Below are 22,561 nucleotides of genomic sequence, written 5' to 3'. Positions count from 1 at the left end.
CACAGATGGAGTGGCCAAGCTTTAAGTCAGCAAGATTTCGAGTCCTTAAAATGTGTTTAAAATGCTTGGAAATCCGAACATTTGCAATTTTGTCAGAACTGAAAGAGCTCCATCTGCAGAGTAAGACTGAGTGATACGTTTAAAAGATGCAGAACAACAACATCCATCCATTTTCTTCCACTTATCCAATTTGGGGCCATGGGGGCTGGGGCCTTTCACAAATGTCATAGAGCAAGAGGCTACACCCTGGACAGGTCACCAGTCTGTCCCAGGGCTAATACAGAAAGACAGCTTGTATTCCTCTCTACAGCCAATGTAGACTCAACAAATAATCTAACAGAGAGAACCCACGCACCTCTAAAACAGTTTTGGACCTAAAAATCGAATATTTTTAGGTCTAAAACTGTCTACCGTGGCTGACTCCTCTGATTACAAAAATATAATGAAGCAGGGGAAGCTTGTTGGCAAGGCTACCTTTGTGTTTGACAAACATCTACTAAATGAGCCTGCAGTGACTCTCAGTTTCACAGAAACATCCTATCTCAGTTTTAAAATACCAAGATGGCAATGGCAAAAGTGTTCAGTTTGAGCCTTCACAACGAAACTTCACTAACCAACAGGTGATGTCACAGTGTCTTTGTCTTTAAATACAGTATATGGTTACATATACATGAATGACAAGTCCCAAGTGGAACTGATGGTGAATATTGGTATTTATTTATGGTGAACGCAGAGGAAGCGATTCATGACAACCAGAGATCACAGAAAGTCATCAAGCAACGGTTGGATCCTTGGATATGCTTGTTTTACCATGATTGTGTCAGTTTGGAGAGAGCCTATGAGGAGGGCTTTTCAACCTACGCAAACATGCTCCTGTGAAGTCCTCCTAAAACCCAACAGCATGTAGCTCGGCTATGCGTAGGTCGAATGCTGGTTGGTTGGCAAGTGGGCCAAAGAGGTTCAGGGAGTGCCAGGACACTTTTCACTGTTTTTATCACTCAGTCCCACTTTAGCTAGTTTACTGTTAGAACTTTGCTCTTCTGCAGCTGGCTGACAGACCAGCAACAACACAACCAAGAGTAGCCCACAAACAGGCTGTTCATACCTCCCCCACGGTCTGCACTGCCAACCGTCAACAATGTTCACCCCATAACTGCAAATTTATCATACAGTTGCCGGTTTGCATAAGCAAACCACCGATTGATATGGCAGGATGGTAAATATTGTTAGATGATTACCTAGGCAACCAGAAACTGTCTCATTTTATCATGTTTTTTCCCTTTAAGTTGCATTTCCCATCTTAAAACCTGACTGGGAGGTTATTACTTGACACTATTTGCTGTCTCTCTCTCCCCCTCTCTGCTGTGGGTTAGTATGGCTTGGTGACAGTGACACTGGTGTCAAGCAAGCTGAACAAAGAGCTGATACTGTCCCTGAGGACAATAGCCTGCCTCTCACGCTGTCTTCTTCCCTCTGAAGCAAACCTACAGGCGAGAAGTATATTTAAATGTTGCTGTAAAAGAAAGAAAGACTCGATCTTTCAGAAACTGCACGCTCCCTTTGTTTGTCCTTTGGCTGCACTTTCTTCACTCCTTTCCATTCACTTCATTCCTATTCTCTGCTTCTCACTTTCTTCCACTGACCTCTATTTTCCATTTTCATTCACTCTCTCCACTTCTCTCCCACCATTCATCTCTGTCTCTTTCCTTTCAGTTTCCGAAAAACCCCCACATGCATGTTCTCACATACACGTGCACATACATACACACACAGTGGTTTCCCTGTAATTGGGTTATGTGTAACTTCAAATAGCCCCGGCTGACAATAGGGAGAGCCCAGAGTTCATCCTCCCCTCCGTGCTTCTCCTTCTCACCCCTCTTTCCCGCTCTAAACTTATATTTGTGTGTTTCATGTGTGTGTGTGTGTATGAACATACTGTATGAGCACGTGTCGCTGCATGTGTGAGCATATTACCAAGACGTGGGTCTTTTTTTTTAAAGCTTCAAGGTTGTTTTCCTGATCACACTCTGCAACATTAAAGTTTACATGTGAAATAATACATGTAATTTCATGCACCCGCACAAAAACACACACACGACCCATTATAGCTGTGCACATGAGCTCACCCTATCCTATTAGTAGAAAACAAGAAGAGTGGTGAATATTTGCTTAATATTTAGGCTATTACATAACCATCAATATTTACAATGCATTCTGGGAATTGTGTGCAATTTTTGCGGTTTTGGTGAGAGAGAGAAAAGAGAAAGAGAAACGGCATTCAGGGTTGATGGAGGACAGGAATGGAAAGGAAAGGAAGAAGACAAAAAAGGAAAGGAAGCAATGTAAGTAAATGAAAAGAGAGAAAAGATAAGGAAATCAAAGAGAGGAAAGGAAATAAAGAAGAACATTAGAAAAAGAAAAGAAAGGGGAGGAAAGGTAAGAAAATCAAAAAAGGAAAGGAAAGGAGAAAAAGGAAGAAGTTAAAGAAAAGAAAGCAAAGGATGTTAAGGAAAAGGAAGGAGAAGAATGACATGAAGCAAATGGAAAAGAAAAGAAATGAATAGGAAGTCAAAAAAGTAAAGAAAACAAAGGAAGCAAATGAAAAAAAATGATAGAGAAGGAAACTAAAAGAAGGAAAGGAAAGGAAAGGAAAGGAAAGGAAAGGAAAGGAAAGATGAGATCATAAAAGACAGAAGGCAGAGATTGAAGAAGAGAAAAAGAAAAATAGAAAAGGGCACTGCAGACTTGGAGAAAAAGTGGCAAAAGAAGGGAAAAGAAAGAGAGGAGAGGAATAAGTGGGACATTACGCTGAACAAACAACTATGTGTCAAAGAGGACTGGTTACGGGGAAAATGAGAGAAAGAACACTCCAGTGGATGGTAAAGGTCATGGGAGACATGCAATATAAGCGTGTCGTGTCTTTACTCTCCTCCTTCTTCATCTTCCCTTTAATCTCCTCTTCCTTATACCTCAATCCTCTTATAATCGCATACATGTTGACCCAACTCCAACCACAGAGGCAGAAACACTTTAACTGAAACGCCAACAGCACGCAGGCCTATGCTCTGTAAAGCCCAGAGAGCCTAGTGTTAATAAAGGCAACCTAAAAACGGACCCAAAACTCAAAGTTAAATACAAGCATGAAAGAAAAGCTTTAGCCTTAGCTCTGAGGATGTTCATATCACATGTCAAGCTGCTCAGTCACATAAATCACCCTCATTAGTTTGAGTATTTAAATAATTTCAAAGCAAAGTAAATTCTCTCAGAGGGGAAGCCAGCATGTCTCTCTGGCTTTGTGTTCGGGGGCAATAAAGACAAAACAGTCAGAGTTATCTTTCGCTGCATCCCTGCCGCTTGGAGTGTGTCACAGCATACAACATCAAAGCAATCAGGTCATAAAAATACAGAAAAATCGGTGCATATAAGGATACGGCTTTGAGATGGTGTTTTTAAACTGAAATAGTGAGAGTGGCCATGAGTAGACAGCAAATAAACAGGGACGACATTAATATATACACCCTTATGTTTATATTAACCTTAACTTCAACTAAATTTGCTGCCTTCCAGAGCTTTTCATCTCCAGAAAACAAAAAATGATGAGAAAGACCAACTTAAATGTCAAGGCGACATTTCAGCTCAGTTTGGAGGGTGACGGTGGGCTGCTGAGTGCAAGAGAGAGAGAGACAAAAAGAGAGCGAGTGGGATCTTAACTCCTCATGTGGAGGCTTCATCCTGTTCAACCAATGCTCATCTCTGCAAGGTTAGCAGGTTTCGGGTTAAAGCGTAAAAGTTGGGACTTCAGGAGTCACCAGAATGCAAAACAGCCACAAAAAAACAAGTTGCGTGCTCCTGCGTGATGACAAGCCTATAGGAAAACAAGGAGAACTGCCAGCAGCCTATACCCTATTTCCCCCTTTTTTTCTAAGGTATTCACGTGTGTGCGTGCGCGAGGCACGCGGCAGAAGGCTGTGTCACCGTCTCTATAATGTGACGGTGCTGTGGGCCAAAGTCATCAATCACGCAGATCGAAGCCGCAACATTAAATCACTACAGACCCCCACCCCGAGCGATGACAGCGGAGCGTGAATCCGTCCCGGTAAAAAGCCGCGGTCTCTCGGACATCCATCTGTCAACAAGTACACGAAAAACACCGCCAAAGCCAAAACATGCTCTGGCGCACAGGAGCCACGCGCTCAGTAGTGGCATGTAGCTTACCTGAGTGGACTTAGTGGGACGACCTGAGCAATAACACCTGTAACTCTGGAGAAACGAACCCGGGGCTGGTTTGATGGGGAAGGCTAATTAAAGCTGTGAGTGCCGTGCAGCACGAGGGAGAGCAGCTGCGCAGAGAGAATTACTGACCCGAGACCACCTGATAAAATAATAAAACTGACACGAGACAGAGCAACAGAGCGAGCTCCGATCCCGCCCCTGCTGCTGCTCCTGATGATGATGATGATAATGATGATGATGAGAGTAGTGATGATAATCATGGAGATTATGGTGATGGGGAAGAAAGAGACAGCCATCCTCTGAGACTGTCACGAGAGCGCATCTGGTGGGGGGGTGATCACATCTGGCCGACACGCTGACTGCCTCCTCTCCAAATATTAAAAGAGAGACGCACGCACACCTACTCTGTCCGGTGCGGTCACATGCGTTTCGACCCGGTCTTTTTAGCGGTGATGCAGCCCGTGCGGTGCGCAGCGTGCAGGTTTTTACTCACCCCGGCTGCTGTCGCCGCCAGTCTCCGTCCGATCGCGTGTCCTACCCTGTGATTTAACGGGAGAGAGGGCGAGCCGTGGGCGCATCCAGCCCCCATCAGCGCCATCCAGCGCTGCGGTCGCGGAACACCGCTCTCGCGATACCGTGCCATCTCCTCCAGCTCTCTCCGCTCCAACATGTGACGTAGCGCTTTTATCACGCTGTTTGCTCAGCCCTATGCCGCCGCCTTCTGGGCACGAGGCGCGTGGAGTGCGAGGATGGTGATGATGTCATCCCACGGCTCACCTTCTGCCCTTACCTGTTTTTTGATCTCCCTGTTTTTCTCTCGTATCTGACCCGCTGGCAGCAACACGCAGAGGACATCTGTTTAGTTTTTGTAGCTGGAGACGTGCCAGCACCAGTTTAGAGTCACTAACAGGAACTGCTGGTAGAGCAGGTGAGAGGTCATGCGGATACCGTTTAGTTTGGCACTGGGAAGTGCGCGTGAGAGAATAAAACGGTTTGAAGTCTTTCAAGAACATATATGATGTGTCTTACTCGTGTTTGGCATCTTTATCTTGAGGGCCAGTCGAATTTGCCCGCCAATAGCTATCCATCCTCTGCGCATATCCAGACCATCTCAGTCTTGCCTCTCTGACTTTGAATCCAAACCACTCAACACTGACCTGTAGGTGTGATGTACTAATTTCTAATCCTGACCACTGAGGTCACTCCAAATGAAAATGTTAAACAGCTGTGTTTTAATACTATTGAAAAAGGTATTGAAATATTAGGCTACATGTCTGAGAAAGGTGCAGTTAAATATTTCTGGGGATTTGCCTTTTGTTGAGTTAGATATAAATTTTGTTTCGCTTTCTACTTTTTAAATATGAAACTATAACTGCCAGTCAATTAGCTTAGCCCAACACAAATTCTGGGAACAGGGAAACAGTTTGCACAGAGTTAGTCCAAGGTTCCCAGTATAGCCATAGCCTCCCACCAGTGTTGTCCCTCACTAACACCATGTGTGCCAGCGGTCAGGAAGATGAAGCAGCCACAGTTCATGTCACATGTAAAGCAAAGCAAAACAAGTGCAAAGAAGCATTTCTCTCCAGACACTAAAATGACTGAAGTTATTTGTGTGTGTGTGTGTGTGTGTGTGTGTGATGTAGCACCTACTCATCAAAGCTTTAAGCCCCCCCCCCATCTTGCAGACTCCCATGCTCCTTTTCCCACATTTTCTACCAATGAAATCGTTCCTGTTAATAGTTCTTATAAGTGTTGCACAGTTACACAGTTAAGTATCCTGAACCTTGCTGCACAACATGGCATCATTTATAACCTAATCAAATTTGTAATGCCTGTCCCTAGATGTGCTTTTAATATACCTAAAATAATATGATCCTAATTTTGTGTACAGTGATTTCAGTTTGCATGTTTTGCAGGCTGGGTGTTTCTTTTAAACTACATGCATCAAAGCTTCTCATTACTGAAATTACTGAATCATGCTACTTTACATTTTTACTGTTGTAGCACGCCCATAGCTATTGGTCAATTATGCAAAATCATCCATAACCACTAAAACAGTTTAGGGTTGCAGGCTGATGGAGCCTACATCAGCTGCCCTGGGACAGAAGGGGTACACATTCAACAGGTCACCATTCTATGCAGGGCCAACAGAAAAAGACAACCATTAATGCTCATATTCTCATCTACAGGAAGTTTAGAATCAACAATTAACTTAACATGTTTCTGGACTGTGGGAGGAAGCCGGAGCACCGGGACAGAACCCATGCAGGCATGGAAATAACATGCCGACTCTGTACAGAAAGGCCTCCCTGTATAAAATGATCCAAAAGCTAAAAGTATTATTCACTGCCTGATTGGTCTAACTAAGTACAATGTCCTTGTCATATAGTCTAAATCTAAATTTTACAGTGTTTACTTTGTAATTACTGGAATGGTTGTCATTATATTCCTTTTATACTCCACCTACCCCTTCTCAAAAATGAACTGCACAGTGGTTTACTTGCATACTTTATTCAGGAACATTCTTTGTCAATTAAAGTAATACATAATTTTAAAATAGTATTTTTTGTTTTGAGAAGACACTTTGTGTTAACTGTAAATATACTCGCCTCACTTTTTGATGGCTCATTGTGGATAAAGAATAGTCTCAAATAGTTTTAATAAGGGGACCTTAATATTTATAACTGGTTGTTTTGAGCATGAATATTCGCTCTCATGTAGTAGTTTTCTATACCACAAACTTTAATCACTATTATACCGGCTAGTTTGAAAAAAATGTTTATATATGTCATGGTCCGTGGGAGTGTCTGGGGTTTTTTTCACCCGTGGCTGCTGGTCTCCTGTCCATCCCTTTGGGGTGGAGCTTCCTGTGTCTCACCTGCCTCATCTGCAAGCAATCAGCGGGAGAGCTACTTAAACCTGTGCAACCTGCTTTTCCTTGCTAGTTCGTTATGCTATCCATGGTGGTAACGAGGCAGCTCCTCAGTAAAAACCTTTTCCATTAATTTCCTGGTGTAACCCTGTTGCCCCCTATGTTTAGAGGAAATTGTCTCCACGGTTTGGAGTCTCCTGGATATCTGTATGACTTTTGCCCTCCTACCCTCCAGCCTGTCACTATATACAACCCCCTCCCAGAGTCTTCAAAGCCTGTACCTGCAAAGACTCTCAGTTGACAGCTCGTTATCCATACAATAACTCCCTCTCCGTCTGTTAGGACGAGGCGAAAGGATCCCTTTTGCCTCTCTGTCTCCTCCTCCTCTGTGATCAGTTTCCCAGGGCCGCCCTTCTCAGCTCCAGTTGCCACTTCCCTGTAGCCATTTCTAATCTGTCTCACAATCTCTGCTATCAAATAAACACTCTTGTAAATAGTTTCCTCTGCTTCTTGGTGTCTGCATTTGGGTCCACTCCCTGGGCGAACTTTCAGTTCATGACAATATAACGTTAGGTCATTAAAAAATAGTGTAAAATTTTTCAACCTTGAGTTGTTTTCTTCTTTTTCTATTAATTTGTCACTTTCACATAGAGAATGAGAAGCCAGCAGACATTCTGTAAAGGGGAAGTTTATTGCATAAATTGTTCTAAGAGTGCAGAGTGTTTGTCTGTTTCAGGTCTCACAGTATCTCATAATATGCAAAGTCACAGGCTCATTCATAGGTGAGGATGTAAGGGCTAAGACAGCACACAGTAGACCAGGGGAGATCATTTGTCCTTTTCCATCACATCAATTTTAAATAATTTATGTTTGATTAGTTTTTTTTACAATTAAAGTACATGTTGGGAGTTCTTACTGGACTTATGAGTGATTAGGTGCTGCAAATTTAACAGCTCATCACAGGTCATCTGTCTCTCCGTCAAAGGGGATCTCAAGATCTGTGTGGATGTGTGAGTTGTCTTCACTGCAGACCCAGCCGATGGGCGTGCGGTTGAACGAGGGGCGCGAGCGAATGTCGGGCTGCAGTGTGGGCAGAGGTTCAGGCTCCTCGGTGGCAACATTGAGCTCTGGAAGCTCAAAGGTCAGCAACTTGGATGCCTTGTCATAACCACCGTATGGCAGTGCCATCCTAAGGAGAAAAAGGATGACTTCCAAATCAATAACTTTCAAACACAAAATGCAAAAAAAACCCCTCAAAATACATTAAAATTGTGAATTTTCTACAAACATTAAGGTTGACATACTCATCCCACACAACATAGTTTGCTGACTGCATGAAAGAATTACCAGCTTAGAGAGTGGTGAGGATCCTCATGGCAGAGGGTACCTCTGACACAGTCAATTAAACTATGACAAAGACATCTGCACAACTGCTAATAAAACCTCTCTTACTTCAATGCAGAGCCGTGTTAGCGCCTCATTAAAATTTACTGGTTTTATCAAACTCAGCAGAGATGTAGATTTTACCTACTAAACAGCATCTTTAACATTTAGAAATGTACTTTTCTACTTAACTGTGAGCAAACATTTTGCCAGGATGTCATTATCCTAATCTTATTTGAACCCTGGATCTCAGTCCATTGCAATACTGTTTATAATTCTTTAGAAGCACCATAAGAGCAGCTGTATCCTTTGCCATTACTAATGGGTCTGAATAAGCAATAAACCTTGATTGTATTACAACACAACAGGCTCCTGGACACAAATATGTAAAAAGGCCTCCTGCATGGGAGAATCGATGACAGCTAAGCTAAAGTTCACTGTAACTTCAACTCTGCAACATTTGGCTCAAACCTGTTGAAATGTGGGCTGATTGACAAAAGGACAACTGATCTATGTCAGCACCAACATACAGGCATAGATAGAGAACAATATACATAGAAACACTAAACAGTGAAAGGGAGAAGTCATTCACACTCAAGTAAAATGAGACAAATAAGCCAAGCTTGCTGGCATGTAACAAGATCCAAAACAGCCAAAGTCCAAAACTAACCTCAAGGAGTTGGAGAACAACCTCAAAGAGTCTCAAACCTTGAAGAGTCTCAAAATAACCTCAAAGAGTCTCAAAGTAACTTCAAAGAGTCTCAGAACAACCTTAGTCTGAAAACAACCTCAAAGAGTCTCAAACTAACATCAAATAGTGACAAAACAACACCAGAGACTCTCAATACAACATCAGAGAGTCTCCAAACAACCTCAAAGAGTCTCAAAACAACCACAAAGAGTCTCCAAACAACCTCAAAGAGTCTCCAAACAACCTCAAAGAGTCTCAAAACAACCTCAGAAAGTCATTTTTTTAAAACCTCAGTTCCAATTCAACCTCAATGACTCTCAAACTTACCACAAAGAGTCTCAAAACAACCTCATAGATTTTTAAAATAACTTCAAGAAGTCTCTCAATGACCAAACAGAGATTCAAAAGTTTCACAAGACACAAAGACATAGGCTCCATTCTCATCAGTTCTCCCTTGTATGAGGGACTTTTACATATTTGTTTCCAGGGGCCTGTTTTCTTATTATACATCCGAGATTGATTGCATAATCAGGTCCATTACTAATCACAGAGGACACAGCTGTGCAAGAATTATTAACTGTATTACAATGTACTGAGATCCACGGTTCAAATAAGATTAAGATAATGACATCTGGGACCAAATGCTGCTCAGTGGTAAGTGTTAAAGTACATTTTGAAATATCAGGAATGTTATACAGCAAGTAAAGGCTGCGTCTGTGGGGAGTAAAGCCATGGAAACAGATGGGAAGGAAGAAACTATTCACTGCTTCATGATCAAGGGGGGAAAAGCACTGAGCGTTGTTGTCATTATATACTTGAATAGTCATTCAATAATACAGTACCTGTTGAAGCTCTTGTACTGAGGTAGGTCTGGGTGTCTCTGGATGGGTCCAGGCATGCAAGGCTTCATCGTGGCTTTCAGCTCCTCGTTGTCCTTCATGGCCCGTTCCCATGGGGATATGTAAGTGCGTACATACTCCTTCCTCTTCTTCTGCTTCTCCACCTCCTCATCCACAGTCTCCTTTACTACTGAGACATACGGGAATGGGGAGGAAAGAGGTGAGCACCACAGAGATGATATGCATACTTTTAACAGAAGGAAGGCATCAGAAATAGTGAAAAGAGAATTTCTGTGATCATACTTTCTTCCTTTGGCATCTCAGGCTTTGGTGGAACAGGGGGAGGGGACATGATAAGGTTCTGAAGGTTCTGCTGAAATATATTTAAAAATACAGAGGATATAATCTTATCAGATCACAAACATATATAGACAACACAAACACTTAGCTTCTCATATACACAGTCACCATGTTCTCGTTGGTCACGATGAACTTCTCGACTCTCTGCTGCCTCATCTTGAACATCTTGGACCCCTTGTTCTTGAGCAGGGAGAGCTCTTCCAGCATCACATCTTTGGGTGCCTTGATCTTGGTACCCAGATCGAACTCAGAGGCCTCAGGGTCTGTCTCATCGTCTGACAGTGTGCAGAGAGAAGATACCGTTACCCTAAATCACACATATACTATAAAAATACAGTGCTGCAGTGCTTCAAGGTGAATGTCAGGGACAAGTCATTCAAATTAATTGTATTTGTTATGAAAAAGTGGTGCTAGTTTCTTATTTATTTGTTAAATATGTGCAATAAATTAACTACAAAGAAATTTATAATACATTACATGAGAAAATTACGTGTAATAATGTAATATTACTTTTGGATTACATTGCAATACCAGAAATGCCATTAAATCAAGCTACTGTGTCTTTCGGCATAATACAGTGTTGTTAGTAAAGCAACCAGTCAAAATCAATGAAATAATGGCAATGCTGAAAGCAAAGACTCATCGAAATGTCAATATTTCAGCTCAAATGGATTTAATAGTGTTGCAATGGTGGGGTGAGTACATAATGTTGCGGTCCAGGCTCTGGAGAGGCCAGTCCATGACTGATATCCACTGTGTGTTTTTCTGTCCTGGTATGGTTTTGTTCTATTGGCAGTGTGTTTGGGATCGCTGTCATTTTCCAGATGGTTTTGCAATGTTGATCCAAATTTGACTGTACTTTTCTACCTTTATGACTTTATCTATATTGACAAACTCTTCACTGGCCTGAATCCAGCACCAACCATGACGAAGCCGTCACCGTGTTTCACAGACAGATGTAGCATTTCTCTCCTGAACTCCTCCATATAAACTGACAATGTTTCACCATCCAAAAGACCTGCTTGATTTTTCAGTAATTTCAACATCTGGCTCATTGGAAGTGAAATACAACAAAGCTTAGCTCAAGACTTTGCTACTTTAAGACTGACATGTCGGTACCATGTTTGTAGGCAGTTCCTCTGTCACATCTATCCTCTATCAATAATATGCTTTTGTTTTTTCAAAGATTGAACTCGGGGTGGGCAAAATGCTCAAATCAAGCTCCAAGTGTTAATTTCACAAAGTCAAAACAACACAAGCCTTCAAAAAGTGATGTGTGACATGTTGGTGGTTATGTTCATACATACATTTATTCTTTTGTTGCAGGGAAGTTATAAATAAACATTTACATTTTTATCCACATTATTCTCAATTCATATTATTTTTTATTCTGAAAAGTATCCTATATCTTGTCAAAAGGGGTAACTATCGTGTGTGAAAGATAAAATTGTTCAAAGTGAGCCAAGTTTGGGAATGGCTGGATTAGATGAACATGTCTGCGTGCTAACAGTGAAGAGATCGCTTTCTCAACTTTGCAGAAATGTTGCAAATGGAAGAGTCTGCTTCTGCCAGAATGAGTGTAAGAATGTCCACAAAGTCTATCCTAAGCTAAGCTAACCACATCTTGACACCCTCATATTTAAAAAGTGGTCGTTTGGTCAAATACTTGGCAGTGAATAAGCATATTTCCAAAGATTTTTTTATTTTATTCAGTTTTATTAACATTTTCTTCATTTTCCCATTTGAATAAAATAAACCGAGCTATGATTTTCACCTTACACAATTTTTAGTCATTAAAATTGTGGATTCAGAGGTTTGCACACCCATGTCAGCGGTACAGTTATTCTCACTTAAACCCATTTGGGAAATAAAAAGTCAGTTTAAGTGCCTGATATTGAATGAAGGATGTACAGCACAAGTCTCAAAAGTGTATGTTTTTATTGTCAGGCTTCCAGATCATTGTTACAGTGATAAATTGGAGTAGAAACCTGCTGTGTGGTGTTAAAGGATGTGTTCATGTGAAACTGTGGGAGTTGTAGGGGCTAAGAGGCCGTAGCAATATGGAGGAAAAGTACACTGGGGAATTTCACTGCAGCTTTTGTGGTAGAACTGTTTATGGAGGGAAATCCTTATAACACACTACCTCCATCTAGCTTCTCCTCTCTCGGTGATGGAGAGATCTGATAGATTTTACTGCTCCACAGAGCTCCTCATTAAACACTCTTCTCATCCACTACATACACTCTGATATCACTCATAACACCTGGAGTTGAGCCATAAACCAATGCACGTTCTCACTCACATACACACACACACACACACAAACACAAGCACATCTATAAAGCAGGGAGTTGGCATTGCAATGCTGCAGAGAGCTGTTAGCAGTACCTCGTAAATCAGACTTGGGCAAGTAGGTGTGTAGATTGTGTGTGTGTGTGTGCATGCATGAGGGAGAGAGAGAATAATTGAGGCTGCTGAGCAGAGCGAACTCTCCCATGGGGATATTGATTAGAGTGTTAATTCAGAAGAATGTGAAACTGGAGCTGGCTGTTGCTGACTGGAAGAAAATTGGACAGACTGATCGAGGCAGGGGGTGGACAGATGGACAACATAGAGACTGACAGAGATATGAGACAAACAGTCAGAATGACACAGCAGCAGGGATGATGGATAGATCCAGTGGAATTAACCAGAGCAAAATAAGGGATAAGCAGGATAAGCCCTTGAATGACTAAGCGACCGACTGAAAACAAACTGGTGGAAAGATACAGATGTGGCTGCAGATGTGACAGCAGAAGGACTGATAGAGAAAACAGCAAGGGACACAAATGGGGAAAGAAGTCAACAGATTGTTAAATGACACATACAAGCATGTGCCCAGACAGAGCAGATTGCAGATTTCAGATCCAGAGTTTAGCAAATAATATTTTGTGGCTGTGTCTTTTTTAAGTAATACTGTATTATGCAACAGATACATGTAATTTTAACATGTTTGAAATAGCTTTAAACACAGATACCATGCAGCGAGGCTTTGAATGCTGTTAGTTTGCAGGTTTACAGCAACCTCCAGCTCTGAAAGATGAAGCCAACATGAAAGTGGCATAAAGTAAGCAAGTAAAATTTTTATTCATATAGCAGCTTTAAAGATAGGTATCACAGAGTGCTTCACAACAAAAATGCTAAAATAGTAAAAGGAAAAGTTACCCAAAAGCAATTCTAAAAACATCAGTTTTTAGCTGCTTTTTAAGAGACCACAGAGTCCACACATCTCGGGCTCAGAGGAAGAGAGTTCCAGAGTCAGGGTTGCAAAAGCTCTGTCACCTTTAGTTTTCAGCCTCATATGATGCACAGCCAGCAGGCCCTGATCACATGTCCTCAGGCACCTGCTGAAGATGTGATCCATGCAGAGCTCTAAAAGTCAAAACCAGAATCTGAAAGTGGACTCTGAAGTTCATTGGGGATCCAGTGTAACTGAATTAGCATTAGCGATGTGTGACATGAGAATAACTTAGAAGACTGGGTCAGAAATCTGCAGGCATTCCAGGGAGGTGAATGGTGAATTACAATACTCCAGATATCATAATATAAAAGCACGCATAAAAATTTGCAATTCAGAGCAACATAGTAGAACTCAACTCAAGTCAAAAGTTACCCCAAGGTTCCTCTCTTCATTAAGCTGAAGAAAATTATCGGCCATCCAACTTTTAATTCAGCATCTATGTAAGATCTGGAGCCTAGAGACATCGTGGGGCTTATAAGAGGCATACAGCTTGATGTCATCTCAAAATGAACTGAAGACAGTGCAGATATAACATAAATTCTAAAGGCCCCAAAACAGAAATCTGTGACATGCCATCGGTAAAAAAGGTCGAAGAGGACATGTACTTAGAAGCGGCCACAGAACAGGACTGTCACACAGAACAGCTCCAAAGCAGTCCCTGATACACCAGCCTAGTATTTCAGCCTATTGAGTGTAATGTGATGGTCAGCAGCATCAAAGGCAGAGCAATAATAACATTCTCCTGCATGACTTCTATGAAGTTTCATTGGAGACTAAGAAAAGCATTTACAAAAGCCAGACTGAAAACAAGAATGCTATATTTGTCTAAAACCACTGTAAGATGCTTAGTGTAATTTAGAGATTTGAGAATAACTCCTAAGAAGAGAAGGGTCAAGCTTGGCTTCTTTTTTTGTTGCTGTTTGTTTGTTAGCTAACTAAGCTAACTAGCATTAGATAATAATTTAGCACTCCACCAAATTTTTTTGAAGTGTCTGGCTTCAAAAAACAACACAGCTGTGGCCAAAATGCTAATATGTGGGGTCATAGTGGCTACATCCATCTTTTATACTGTTTAAATTGCCATAACTTGCCATGTTAACAGTTTTTCTCTCTAGAGCTAATTTGGCTCAATTTAATAACTATTTGGGTAAACTGTGTTGGTTTAAGTTATGCATGATTTGAGGCCAGGGCCCTTTTGGCTGACATGTGAGTCACTACACAGCTGATGAATGAGGTTTTGCAGACACATGAATGTTAACCACATGACATTGAGCTGTCCATCTTTTTTGGAGAGTGTAAAATTTGCATTCCCCAGCCAGTTTGGTGAGTGCCGTTGCTGGAGGTTGATGGTAGTCCTTGGGAAATGAGTTGCTAAATGCCCATTCATACAGGCGTATAGGGGCTGGTCAGAGACCCCCAGGCGATCACTAGTTGCCAAGGAAGAATTTCCCAACAAGTTGGTAAACCTCCTTGTGATTGCTTTGATCACTGGCAGATTTTAGTGTGCACAAAAGTTGCCAATTTGCCTACATACACATATTGGCTTTTCTCTGAGCAGTTGTGAAATGGAAGAGGAGACCATTTGCCTTCAAAATAAAAGTTGCACCTTTTGAAACTTGTTTGCTGCAACCATGCATCGCACTTTTTCAGTTTTCACTATCGTTCACCTAGTAGTTAGTGAGTGCTTTCCATGCAAACTACACGTGACAATCTGCTAGCGACCACAGCAAGGAGATTTTTTTGTTGCAGGATCTTCTTTGTGACTGATTTCACCTAGTGACAGCCACCACCCTCCAGGGAACGGTCACCAGTGGGTGAACTTGTATCACATACAATATGGCAGACAGTTCTCAGTGATTTGTATTTGTTAAAATGGTAGACAAATAAACCAGTGGGTAATACCAACATCCAAGAGTTGTTAGAGGAGAAGTGAGAGGATCACCAGATTCACAAGGATTCAACTTCTTGATACACGGTTGGTCAACAAGCTCTCCATGGGCTGTAACTGTCTTTGTTACCACAGAGCCAGCCAGCTGTCCCCTGTGAGAACAAACTATGCCCGCTTATCCTTTGGAGGTTTGTACGAGATTGGAATCGATCCAAACTGACATTAGGTTAGAGGCGAGGTACACGATGGACAAGCTGCCAGTCAATCACGGCGCTGACACACAGATACAGACAATCATTTAGACCACGAGTAAAAGCAGTGTAGAGTCACCAGTTATCCTGGATGTCTTTGGAATCTGGAGCAGAGGTGCAGCATTTTAACATCACAGCGAGTTAAAGTGTAGCTTTGAAATGAAGATCACATGATCAACAGTATACTACTCTATCAAGTGAGATTATGACAAACATCCTATCTGCTGAGAAGGTGAACTAAACTAAACAAATACTGCAACTATAGTAATCCTATAAATCTACTCAAGACATTTCCTGTCTTTATTTTGATACTTCTGGTATTTTTGGAAACTTTGGGATCAGCACCAAAATTATAAATAATGTTTATTGACTTTGAATAATTTTAACATGCACAGCATAACTTTGAACAGATGGGCTGTTGGATCTGGCATTATGAACATATTAAACTTTCTATTTTTAAAGTGTCTGTCCTACAGAATGTAGGACAGACACCTTAAAAATGTAACTAAACAAAGAAAAGCACACACATTATAAAGTTTTTAGCTGTTGCAGCTTACAGATATTGAAACATATTGAGAGCAGAGTCGCCCTCTGATATTTTGTGTTGCCCATAATGGTGACAGATTTGTGGCTGCTCTGCCATCTGATAATGACCCACATCCCTCCAGGAATTGCTGCGTGCATGTTAGATATTGTGTTACTGCTTGGAACAAGTGTGCATGAGCGCGGGTCCTTATTTAATTGTGGTATCATACAAGTGAATGCAATGATTTACACCCACACAGTTCAGTTTATATGAGTAGAGTGGGCAGATAGCAGACAGGCACTAAAGATTTGACATTTACTAGATGGGATAATAACATCATTTGGGAAATAAAGTACCGTTTAAGGAGCTGGAATGACTAGCAGAGTGTTTCATGTTTATACGCCGCATCTGAATATGTCGCCGTTGTGGTGTATGTGTGCGTGTGTGTGTGTGTGTGTGTGTGTGTGTGTGTGTCTGTGTCTGTGTGTCTGTGTTTACCATTCTGGCTGATGTTGGACAGGTCAGTGATGATTTTGTTGGCCTTGTTTCCCTTGTTAGAAGGGGCAGGAGTTGTGAGGGACATGGCTAAAATACAGAAAAGACAAAATATGTTTTAAACATTAATCACAGGTCTACCCTTCCAACACTTTTTTATACACAGAGAGAAAAGTACATGACACAGTCTAAAAGAGATACTGATGGTAAATATTTCCCCTTGATCTAATCGTCATCATCAACTGTTTAAAAACAGTCGATCCTTAAGAACTTCCTATCAAACCACTTCTTGCAAAGTCAGGTCCTTAAAAATGAACAGAAACAACAATATATTAAAGTTATGATATATTTCTTTAATTTTTCTAAAGAAATATATCATAAGGTTTGTTTCTATTTTTTTATTTTTTCATGTTTACTATACTAATGTAGATTTTAAATTCAATTATATGGCATATTTGTAACATGCATGTTCTCACGTGTATTACAAAAGTGGTCAAATTATCACCAACTTCTGCTTCCACATTTGAGAATCTTTTCACTCACAGCAGTTTTACAGTTTTGTTGAGTCTCATTACTCCTTTAATCAGTCTGGCCGAGGTAAACCGTTCCTTTCTCCTAAAAATTTGTAATGAACCTTTGCATGCTTCTTGTCTAACATATTTCCACATTTCACTCATGGGCTGGTGGAGACCAAATATAGAGCTAAAAGGAGAGCTCAACATCAATCCATACAGATACTGCTTTTGTATGTAGCAGAGGTGGAAGATAGTTACCTGTCCAAGGTAAACATTTGGGGTGGATACAAGGGTCAGCTTGAAATCAGACTCATCCTTTTGATATTTTAACTTAATTCAGTCACTTAATCCATTCTTGTTTTAAAAGGCAAAGACAGTTTAAATACAGTTTACAGCCTGTTAAAGCACCCCAGGAGGTCAAAATGCTTATAATATTTCTATAATAAACCACTATATACTAAGGACCAACAAATACACACCAACATCACTGGTTTCTTGACTTCACTCATTTTATACTTTTATTCCTTTGCTTTTGAATCAGAATGAATTTTTACTACTTTTATTTGTCTTATTTCTTACTCTAATCTTCTAATTTTATACTTCTTTTTCTTTAATTTTATCATGTCTTCCTATGTTGTTATCTCTTTTGATTATCTTAAATGTAGCACCTTGGTCGACAGTTGTTGTTTTAAATGTGCTATATAAATAAATTAGACTTTGACCACCAGAAAAACACCAAAAAGGCGAATTAATAACTAACATTATTAGTGACATTGGCATAATTGCTTTTATGATCTGTGTTAGACTTTGTATCCTAGGAATAAATTGTCACGACTCATTTTATACTTTAAGAGAGGTTTAAATGAATATTAAGAATCGCTGCCCAAAGTTTGGCTTACATCATGATAGAAATAGCAACAAGATAGTGGCTGGCAGCGAAATGTAAAACAGGAAAAGTGTAAAATGTTTAAGAAGAAGATGCAAACTTAAGTTGTATATCAGCCCCAACAGAATCTTACTGGGCTCCCTAATTAAATAAGGTGCTCTTTAAACATAAAGTGTATCTCCTGCATTCCCTTATGGACACTAAGCAAAGGTGGAAGCTCATGCCTGTCTTGACTAACCACTCAGATCGAGCCTGGCAGTATATCGTTGTCAATTGCTCAGGTCGAAAGCAATTAAGCGAAGCTGGAGGTGAGTCCTACTAAAAGAAAAAGCAGGAGGGCCTGTCTACAGGGAGACAGTTAATGTAATTGCTTTTCATCTGCTGTAATTGAAGCTCGTTTCCTAGCCGGGGATTCAGTCCTGTGTGAGCTATTTTTATGAGCCCATGTTCTATAGCACTCTGGTGAGTGGGACTGTCATCGGCATGAAACATACATATAAATTCAGCACACACACACACTCAGACACATCAACAAAAGCACACTCACACACAGATTTGCACTCAAATAGCTCTCCTCTTGTGATTAATGTGAGTCAGTGGCTGGTGGATTAAAAACTGGAGATTACAGGTGTTTTTGGATGTTCTCTGGGAAATGCAAGATGGAGGCAAACTGCTGCGTTGATGCAACTACAGGAGCTGAGAGTGAAGCCCTGGGTCCTGTTACCGCCTCTCTAAGTGAAGACACGCTCCTGTCCCCAACGAGCAGCCTGTTTTAGCTCCAGATAAATCTCGAAGGGACAGCTGGGGAGGAAGGCCATCAGTCAGCACATTCCCAAATACACACATACATCCTCGCGAACTAAAAACTCCACCGGAGAAGGCCAGATTCCTCAGGGACTACAGTGTTAGGTAAGAAGTTTAAGAGAGGAGATGGACTAAGCTGTCCACCAGCTGGCTCTCATGATCTGACATGATTTAACTGATTTTTTAAGACTGAAAGTGAAAAAAGAGTAAACAGTAACACAACTGTAAACTCATGCACCCAACAGTATTAATTTAAAGGCTGTCTTAAACAGTTGCTGTCTTTTACCATAGCAAACAGTCCAGTCTGCAGTATACTGCTGAGCATCTGCTGCTGATACTCATTAATTCATCCAGTCACAGAGGGCTCATAAGGCCTCAGATGGGAGTCCCTCCTGCAGCCAAAATCTGCTGACCACAGGATGTCAGCGAATTTAACTGGAACTGTCTGCTTGTACTTAGAGGATCGCAAACTATCTGACAACTCAGTGGCCATCAATACCAGATAATCCACAAACATTCAAGGCATGTGTGAGAAAGGTTTTAATGGGTTTTATCGACGCTATCGCACATTTTCACTTCTCCAGTGCCTTACCTACAAGACCCAGGGTATCCGCAGGAAGACAAAAGGTCCCAGAGGATGAGGAATCTAAATTCCCAGATAGATTTGTATCCCAGTGCTAATATTGCACTGCCTGCCCTGCTGTTCGCACTGCAGAGACTGAGACGCTGTCTGTAAGGCTCCAGGAGGGGTGGGAGACCAGGGTGAGGTGGTGTGGGGTGGGGTGAATTGAGTAGAGGGTCTAGAGGGAGGTGGGTGTGGTGTTGGTAATATGAAGCACAAATAATGTACTTTTTAGTATTAGGTATCTATCGAACTATCCGCTCTACCATAATTGTTCCCATCTGTCTCTCATTTTCCAGCAAACCTTCCAGCAACTTCCAAGAAAAGCAACTTAAATCACAGCATTTTGCTGGTAATGTTCAGCACCGAAATGCTGACTAACAGTAAGGTTTCTGTTTATGTGTAAGGGTTAGTCTCATCAAGACTGTTGTTCCAGTTTTAAAAGGTCAAGCTGGTATTGATGCCGATGCCATTATCAGTGCTGCTTATAAGTCTGACTCTTTATTGATTCCCTTGTTGATTCTTTAACACTTTTCTCTGCAGAAAGAAGCAAGCCTACAGGTGTTGGGGATTAACACTGTTTTATTATAGTGCTGGAAAAATGCATCAGGGAGTCTATTAAAGTCTTGACTTTAAAATTATCAGAAAAAATCATACCAGCGTCGACAAAAGGAGTTAAGAAGCTTGGAGACAGGTGGTTTGATTTGAAACAACAATTCGGATCCAGTTCGTGATTCCCAGAGGAATTTCTGATTGTGTCTCAGGCAGTATCCTAAATCTTAAAATCTCAGTCTGTTTCCCTGGCAACAACATTGCCAGGGCAATGATACAAACATTGCTAAGATGAGTAATTCAGTGAATTCCTCCAGCCTCTTTAGACTGCAGGGGGATGAGGGCTTTTGATAACAAACACAAAAGAATAGAATAGGTTTGTTGAAGTTTATTTGCCTGAGGCCATTTATACTCTTATTTATATCTTTTACTCCCCCTCTGACAGGCATTTGCCCTTCACCCTGCAAACCTTTGGGAGTGATCAGCAGCTTCAAGCGTTATTGGTGCCTGGCAGTAGTTACACCTGCATCCACCTCAGCTTTTCGGATTCAACCAGTAAGTCATTATTTTATACAGAGAAGTAAAACTCTGAGTCAAGACTAAAGGCTCTGTATTTTAACGTTCTGTCACTGAGTTTTGTGCAGGTAAGAAATGATAGTTGAAAAGCCCTCTGGGATCGACTGATCATCTGGAATAGCCAAAATTTTCTGAAAGTGAAACAAAATTTTCAAAGAAGCTATAATCCATATTTGTAACAGTGACAATGTATAAACGAGATAATCATTCACAATCAAAGTCTCTTGTACTAATTAATATACAGAAAATTTCTCATTTTTACATCAGCTTTACAGAACAGTTATATTTGAATGTATGTATTTTTCCTAGCACTGTTTTCAGGGGTCTCCACATATTTCCCTGGAGCTAGCAGAGAACAAACGCAGATCTAAAAGAGTTAAATATATAAGGAACTTTTAAAATATTAAAGAGTCGTAAGATTTCTCTTAACAAAGCTCAAATTTAAATGTTTAAGCATGTGTTTAAACATTGTCCTAGCGTGGTGTTATTTGCTTTTCAGTAATAAAAAAAAGTACAACAAAGTGAAGAATAAGTTGTTAACTAAACTTCATGACTATCCATTGAATAGCTGTTAAGACGTTTGACTTATGCAAAACCTAAAATCTCACAGCGATGCTAGAGGAAAAATCTGCAAAATTCATCCAGTAACCTTTGAATACAGTCTGACTGGATCACAGAGGTGACATATCCCAAGAGGCACACCTCTGTAGTGATCCTAAAACTGAATGGGTCAAGTGACCTCAACACAAGACTATGTGTGTAACTAGCCTTCAAATCCATCAGGAATTCAAACTCACACTTTGAGCATCTACTAACCTTGTTTTTTTTTTGTATGACAAATTTACCTCTATCAATACTTTAACCAGGCAGATAACAAAAAAGAAAATATTAAAGGAACAGTGTTTATTTTTAAATAACCTAAAAATGAGTCATCCAAATTTCAAAAAGTCAACAATGTCCCTTAAACCTGGACCCTTGACCCTAAATGCTTGACTCTGCTGACCCAGAAAGAGGGTGCAGGGAACAGCCTCTTTGGCAGAGCAACAAGAAGAGGCTGAATGTATGAGGTAGCACTTCCCCTCCTCTCTCAATCACATTGTAAAAAAAGCCATCAGAATTAAGAGTTGAGCACTGGGCCAAATAGCTGGAGATTAACGGCTCCTAAAATAGGTGAAATGGGCTCTGTATGTGTGTGTGTGTGTGTGTGTGTATGTGTGTGTGTGTGTGCCACTGACCAAGAGAGGAATTAACGGGGAAGAGGATGGCAATCAAAAGAGAGAGAATTATAGAACTCATTTGGTAAAAGGACCTTTAAGTCCTTATATAGGTGCAGTTGTAGCTTTTATGCGGTTTAAATCCAAATTTAAAAATTGCATGAAATTATCCACTTACCTGGTAAGTAGAAACAAATAATAGGCTGCACACTGGAAGCATTTTATGTATAAGTGTGTGTTTCCCTTCCACACAGCATCTAAACTTACCTTCAGACCTGAAGAGGACTAAAGTTTACAGCTAAAGTTAGCACTGTCTGTCAACTGATCCCAGTAAAGGGTTAAAGGTTAGATCCCTTTCTGGTGCCATGGCTGGGTTTCACAGCTCCAAGGCCATCAGGTGACTGTCAGTAAAGCACTTTGAAATGTATGCTATCAAAACTACAAGGACACTATCAAATACAGCAATCAATCATTGGAGCAGAAATAGCAGGTGGGGAAAAGGAATGTGAGAGTTTGAATTGATTTGTCTTCATCTTAGTCATTTGATTTATTAAATATTCTGCATACTTTCAGG

At 40.9% G+C, this 22,561-nt stretch overlaps 2 protein-coding genes across 9 annotated transcripts in view; both read right to left on the bottom strand.

Annotated features, from left to right (window-relative positions):
- usp54b (ubiquitin specific peptidase 54b) overlaps window positions 1–4,883 on the bottom strand; it is a 51,166-nt gene extending 46,283 nt beyond the window's left edge. For 2 of the 4 annotated variants that reach the window (XM_019362467.2, XM_019362472.2), the window contains exon 1: window positions 4,727–4,883. The gene's annotated coding sequence lies outside the window, so the exon portion shown is untranslated. Of the gene's footprint in view, window positions 1–4,215; window positions 4,402–4,637 lie in introns of those variants that run through there. The other 2 variants (XM_019362470.2, XM_019362469.2) reach the window with 2 other exon arrangements.
- Window positions 4,884–7,777: 2,894 nt separating this feature from the next.
- Window positions 7,778–22,321, bottom strand: myoz1b (myozenin 1b). Of its 5 annotated transcripts, none has more exons than XM_025909503.1 (6): window positions 22,166–22,321; window positions 16,822–16,908; window positions 10,487–10,653; window positions 10,322–10,391; window positions 10,022–10,208; window positions 7,778–8,294 (listed from the first exon to the last, which is right to left on the bottom strand). In XM_025909503.1, the coding sequence occupies exons 2-6, from the start codon at window positions 16,904–16,906 to the stop codon at window positions 8,063–8,065; spliced, it is 741 nt and encodes a 246-aa protein (XP_025765288.1). In that variant the 5' UTR covers window positions 16,907–16,908; window positions 22,166–22,321; the 3' UTR covers window positions 7,778–8,062. The 5 variants fall into 5 exon arrangements, with proteins under 5 accessions (XP_025765288.1, XP_025765287.1, XP_025765289.1 ...); XM_025909502.1 differs by lacking the exon at window positions 22,166–22,321 and adding an exon at window positions 19,616–19,800; XM_025909504.1 differs by lacking the exon at window positions 22,166–22,321 and adding an exon at window positions 19,616–19,800 and having other exon boundaries at window positions 10,022–10,205.
- Between the last annotated feature and the right edge of the window lie 240 nt (window positions 22,322–22,561).

This window comes from Oreochromis niloticus, linkage group LG8 (genome assembly GCF_001858045.2).
Source record: "Oreochromis niloticus isolate F11D_XX linkage group LG8, O_niloticus_UMD_NMBU, whole genome shotgun sequence".
NCBI classification, from domain to species: domain Eukaryota; kingdom Metazoa; phylum Chordata; class Actinopteri; order Cichliformes; family Cichlidae; genus Oreochromis; species Oreochromis niloticus.
This window is presented reverse-complemented; position numbering and strand designations above follow the sequence as displayed.

Excerpts from the sequence above, each read along its gene's own strand:
- myoz1b (XM_025909503.1), bottom strand. The coding sequence starts at position 16,906 with ATGTCCCTCACAACTCCTGCCCCTTCTAACAAGGGAAACAAGGCCAAC. Across the intron at positions 10,654-16,821 it reads GTCCAACATCAGCCAGAATG|ACGATGAGACAGACCCTGAG; the intron begins GTAAACACAGAC and ends GCACACTGTCAG. Across the intron at positions 8,295-10,021 it reads CAGTACAAGAGCTTCAACAG|GATGGCACTGCCATACGGTG; the intron begins GTACTGTATTAT and ends TTTTCTCCTTAG.